This window comes from Elephantulus edwardii, unplaced genomic scaffold (genome assembly GCF_000299155.1).
Source record: "Elephantulus edwardii isolate Elephantulus edwardi_28Jun2011 unplaced genomic scaffold, EleEdw1.0 scaffold00349, whole genome shotgun sequence".
NCBI classification, from domain to species: Eukaryota; Metazoa; Chordata; class Mammalia; order Macroscelidea; family Macroscelididae; genus Elephantulus; species Elephantulus edwardii.
Genome location: NW_006400099.1, coordinates 1,909,985 through 1,915,060, shown reverse-complemented (window position 1 = coordinate 1,915,060; position 5,076 = coordinate 1,909,985). Strand labels below are relative to the sequence as shown.

General features: G+C 45.2%; 1 protein-coding gene across 1 annotated transcript in view; it reads left to right on the top strand.

Moving 5' to 3' along the window:
* The first annotated feature begins 347 nt into the window (after positions 1 to 347).
* Positions 348 to 5,076, top strand: part of LOC102869853 (cordon-bleu protein-like 1-like) — a 47,468-nt gene continuing 42,739 nt past the window's right edge. Inside the window, exons 1-2 of the mRNA XM_006901895.1 lie at positions 348 to 628; positions 1,835 to 5,040. Coding sequence (XP_006901957.1) covers positions 348 to 628; positions 1,835 to 5,040 — 3,487 coding nt within the window. The remainder of the gene's footprint in view (positions 629 to 1,834; positions 5,041 to 5,076) is intronic.

The window sequence follows — 5,076 nt, the reverse complement described above, 5'->3', positions numbered from 1 at the left end:
TGTCACATCACAGTTGGTGGAAGGCTCATCAAGAGCTTGCATTATTCATTTGACACAATCTTGATCTCTGAAAGTGAGGAAGATCTGAAGCATTGGCTGAAGAAAATCTAGGACTATAGTCTTCAATATGGATTATATTTCAACATCAAGAAAACAAAAATATATGCTCCTCCCCTGGTCTGCAAAGCTGTCCACCAAGCCAGACAGCAGTTTCATGAATGAGGCTTCTCAGCAGACATCTAGAATTTCTGCTGAAACCAACGGACTCTGAGGATCCTCTTGTGAGGAAGATGAGACCTGGACTGGTCTCCTTGTGGGAGCACTAGATTGCAGCACCACTGCATGACATGCCTCCCCGCTCCAACTGGAGGACCTTGGTCCTGCCACCTGAACCTCTGAACCAGCCTACTAAAGACCTTTCCCTGCTCCCTGGACACTCCCACTCACTGTCGGGAAGCCCAGAAATTTCCCTTCACATGGAAAGTCCTGAACCTACTGTCTGGAAGTCCCACTGCCACCACCTGGAAGTCCCATCTCACCACCTGGAGGATCTGACCTCACGATCTGGAGAATCTGGCCCCAAATACTGGATGCCCCAACCCCAATGCCTGGGATTTGACCTGCTACAGTCCCTCTGAACTGTGCCAGAGACATCAGTATCACAGTTGAACACATTTCATTTTCTCTCCCCTCCCAAAGCATGAGCTGTCTTAATCTGAAGAACCTTGGATTGGTCTAGTTGCAGCAGTTGTCTGAAAGAAGAGACTGCTAATTCATAGGCCTTATCTCTCCAGAACTGAAGCAAGTCTTACCTTGCAAGTCAAAATATCAGAGAAAACTCAGGCAGGGTAGCTTCCCAACCCTCCTCTGGAGCAGTAACATCATACCAAGAGACTGCTATTACCTCCAAAACAAGATGTCACTCTCAAAAGGTGAAGTAGTATCAATGTATTTCCTGAAGCCAGAGAGTCTGATGGAACTTTCTGACACAGGATTTAAAAGAATAATGATTGAATATTTTCAATGGGTAAACACAAACTTGAAGAATTACAGGACACTACAAGCAAAAACAAAGAGTAACTTAAAAAACAATCCAAAACAATGCAGATTAAACAAATGAGGCATTAGAGGATCGGGGAAAACAAGAAAACACAATTCAAAATACGAGGACAATGTTTCAGATACTGGCAACATGTTGGAGGGACATATGAACAGGGTTGAAGAGATGGAACACAGAACCAGTGAAATAGAAGATAGAATTGTCACCACTGATCTACTAGAACAAAAAGTAGAATCAAAAAGAAAGAAAAAGGAAGAAAGCCTGAGAATAATGTGAGAAACCATCAAGAGGAATAACATATGCATAGTTGGAATCTCAGAACAGGAAGAAGTAATTAAAGGCACAGAGGAAGTTGTGGAAGAATTAGTAGAATACAATTTTCTAGGCATAATGAATGAGATGGTGCTCCAGCCACATGCATAGCAGCACAGGCATCTGATGTGCTGAGGACAAGTGACTTGGCAGCTTAACATCTGGGAACAGACCCTAACTCCCAGCAAGCCCAAGCCCCGTCTCCCTAACCCCACAGCCCCCCACACACTCTGGTGACCGCGCCACAGCCCTGCACCCCCGGCAGCGCTCTGGGCCACTAGTGAGTCCTTCATGCAGTACAGAGATCTACAAACAGTCATGATTTTGAATCAGAACCCAAAGGCATGCCTTGGTTCCAGCCCTCCCCCAAAGCCACCAGTCGAGCTGCTGTGGGACTGATCTGGCACGAGAAAGGGAGATAGGATCCTAATGGGGTTTTCTTGAGCACCACTGATTTCCTAGCAGAGTACTCAAGGGTGAGCCCACTCGTGGGAATTTGGCGGAGATCTCTTGGGACACAACAAATGAGTGGGTCACTCAGTGGCAGTGGGTCTACGAAGAGAGCTGTTACACACATTGCGTGCACGTATTTGACCGAATAAGAAAACCAAAAGCCAAGGCACCACCTCCTCCAGCTGAGACCAGACCTGCTGAGGTCCTTTCTGTTGACAAATCTGTAGAATCCTCTGTCTTCATCATGGAGCAGAAAGAAAACATGATCGACAAAGACGTTGAGCTCTTGGTGGTTCTACCTGGGGATATTATCAAATCAACTACTGTTCATGGCAGTAAACCTATGATGGACTTGCTGATATTCCTCTGTGCAAAATATCACTTAAACCCATCAAGCTACACGATTGATCTTCTGTCAGCAGAAAAGAATCCCATTAAATTTAAGCCAAACACACCAATAGGGATGTTGGAAGTGGAGAAGGTCATTTTAAAGCCAAAAGTTTTGGATAAGAAAAAACCTACACGTATAATACCAGAGAAAACTGTGAGAGTAGTGATCAATTTTAAGAAAACACAGAAGGCAATAGTGAGAGTGAATCCACACACACCACTTCAAGAGCTTGCCCCCATTATATGTGATAAATGTGAGTTTGATCCATTACATACGCTGCTGTTGAAGGACTATCAGTCTCAGGAGGCTCTTGACATGACAAAATCCCTTAATGAGCTGGGCCTAAGAGAATTATATGCCATGGATGTCAGCAGAGAATCCTGCCAGATATCCCCAAACCTAGACATGATGAAGGAAAGAGAAAATAAAGGATTTTTCAGTTTTTTTCAACGCAGTAAGAAAAAGCGAGAGCAAACAGCGAGCGCCCCTACCACTCCTCTGATAAGTAAGCCTCGCCCAACACTTACGAGGTCCAATACCATTTCCAAACAATATGTTTCAAACACCCTGCCATCAAATGCACCCAAGAAGAGGCGTGCTCCATTGCCTCCAATGTCAGCATCTCAGAGTGCCTCACAGGACCTTGCCCAAACCTCCATGAGGCCAGCTTCTTGTATAGTGAAATCCATGAGTGTGGATGAAACTAATAAGGGTCCCAGTGAAACAGACGTCGTCGTGAGGCCAGCCTCTTTGCAGCTGAGTAGTTCGCCCTTTGGGAATTCGTCTTTGAGAAGGACAAAGCGAAAAGCACCATTGCCACCATCCAAAAGGCCTCTGCATCAAAGTGAGGAAAACAGTCACATGATGGTGTCACCATCAGAGGAATCAGCTTCTCCCCATAGTGTTTCAGAAGCAAACTCACCTGAGGGGTTATCTAGCCCAGCAGAAGCCTCCCCTGACTCTGGGCTGTCCAGTCACAAGCAAAGCACTGCACCCGTGCTCACCACTGAGACCTCTGCTTCCGAACATTCTGGGACATCTGAGGCGGCTGCGGCATCACTGACATCTGGAGTAAGTTCTGATTATAGTCTTGAAGAAATAGATGAGAAAGAAGAACTGAGTAAATTGCCTAAAGATGAGGCTGAAAATATTTCACCAAAATTAAAAGACATTCCTTCTGCATCTGCTGATATAATAAATACCACAAAAAATGATTCTGACTCAGTCCTTGGCAATGATATTGAAGAGTCTTCACAAAACTCCAAGGAAGAAAAACAAGAAACTAGAAACACAGATGGACTAGGGCCACATGTATATAACACAAGCAATGCAGAGACGGCAGTTGACAGTGTACAAAACTTGAAGTCATTGGGCTCAAGCCCAAAGAATGATCAAAATGAAGTAATTAAAACAGAAGATAATGAGAAAAATGGGGTGAGGAGGACAGAGATGAATGTAGCAAGTGTTGCCCAAAGTAGCGACATGGACATAAAAGTTGATAGCCTCTCAAACTCTCAGGCATGTAAAACTAATACTGTAAATTACAAAGAAAATGATCTAGTGACTTCATCAGTGACAGACCAAAAGCTGGCTCAGCTCATAGTGGAGAAGACAAAAATGCAAGATGCTACCATACAGATAGCCCCTCCCTGTAACAGTTTTGATAAAAATCAGCAAGATCATTGTCTGTCTGACTTCAGGATTGATGAAAGTGTTCAGGCTTCAACAAGTAGCAAAGCAGCTCGGGCCTCATCCTCAAAGCCACAGAATTCTGTAGACAGCTCAAGAGAATTCCAGACTCAAGGAACACTAACAACGCAGGAAGACCAACTCACCATAAAAGAACCAAAGTTTGAGCCTGGTAGTGATGATCTTTTGACTTCCAAAGATGGGACTGATAAAAATGCAAATGCTGCTTATCCAGATGACCCATTTTACAGAGAGGACTACAAACCCACGCCCAAACCATCAGATGAAATGACAAGGTGTTATATACCCAAAATTGGAATGACTACTTATAAAATAGTGCCTCCCAAATCTTTGGAAATATTAAAAGATGGGGAGTCAGAAAGCACAGGGTACAAGAATGATCAGGAGATGCCTCCTTTAGAAATAAAGCATCCTCATGAGAATGTGAAAGAAACTGCAATCCAGACAGAAGGCCCCAAGAAGCCAAAGCCAAGCCTTAAACCAAAACCGAACCTGGGAACTGGCCATCTGCTACACAGCCTGGGCCACACGACTGATCCCACCATGTGTCATCCTCCGAAATCCACTCCCAGAATGACAAGAGATCCTGGCACGGCCCCATTTGCCCCAAGTTTGGAAGATATAAACAGTGTTCTAGAGTCCAGACTTAAATCTCGAATGTCAAACCCGCAAGCCAAGCCAAGCTCGTTCTTCTTGCAGATGCAAAAAAGAGTAGCAAGTCAGTATGTGACATCAGCAGCTGCCCAGAGCGTCCATGCTGCCCAGAGCCCTGTTCCAAAGGAGCTCCCAGGTAAAGAAGCAGAAAGGAATCAGCTGCCTTCTGCAGAGAGCACGTTTTCTCTCTCGCATCAAACAGCTGCTCTCCCCCCACCGCCCCTGACAAAACAATCGGATGTTGGCATCACTGACCAGAAGCCTGTTGAAACCTCTGCTCCTCCAGTCGCTCCAAAACCTGTGCCTCAGCTGGCAGCACAAAATCTGAAGACTTTGAAAACTTTTGGTGCTCCACGGCCATTCTCGAGTTCTCCTTCTTCAACATTTGCCCTTGCAGTGGTAAAAAGGTCCCAGTCTTCCAGTAAACCACATGCTGTCCCCAACGAGTCACTGAGTGATGGTACGTCTGGCCTATCTCCCGTCAACACAGAGGAAG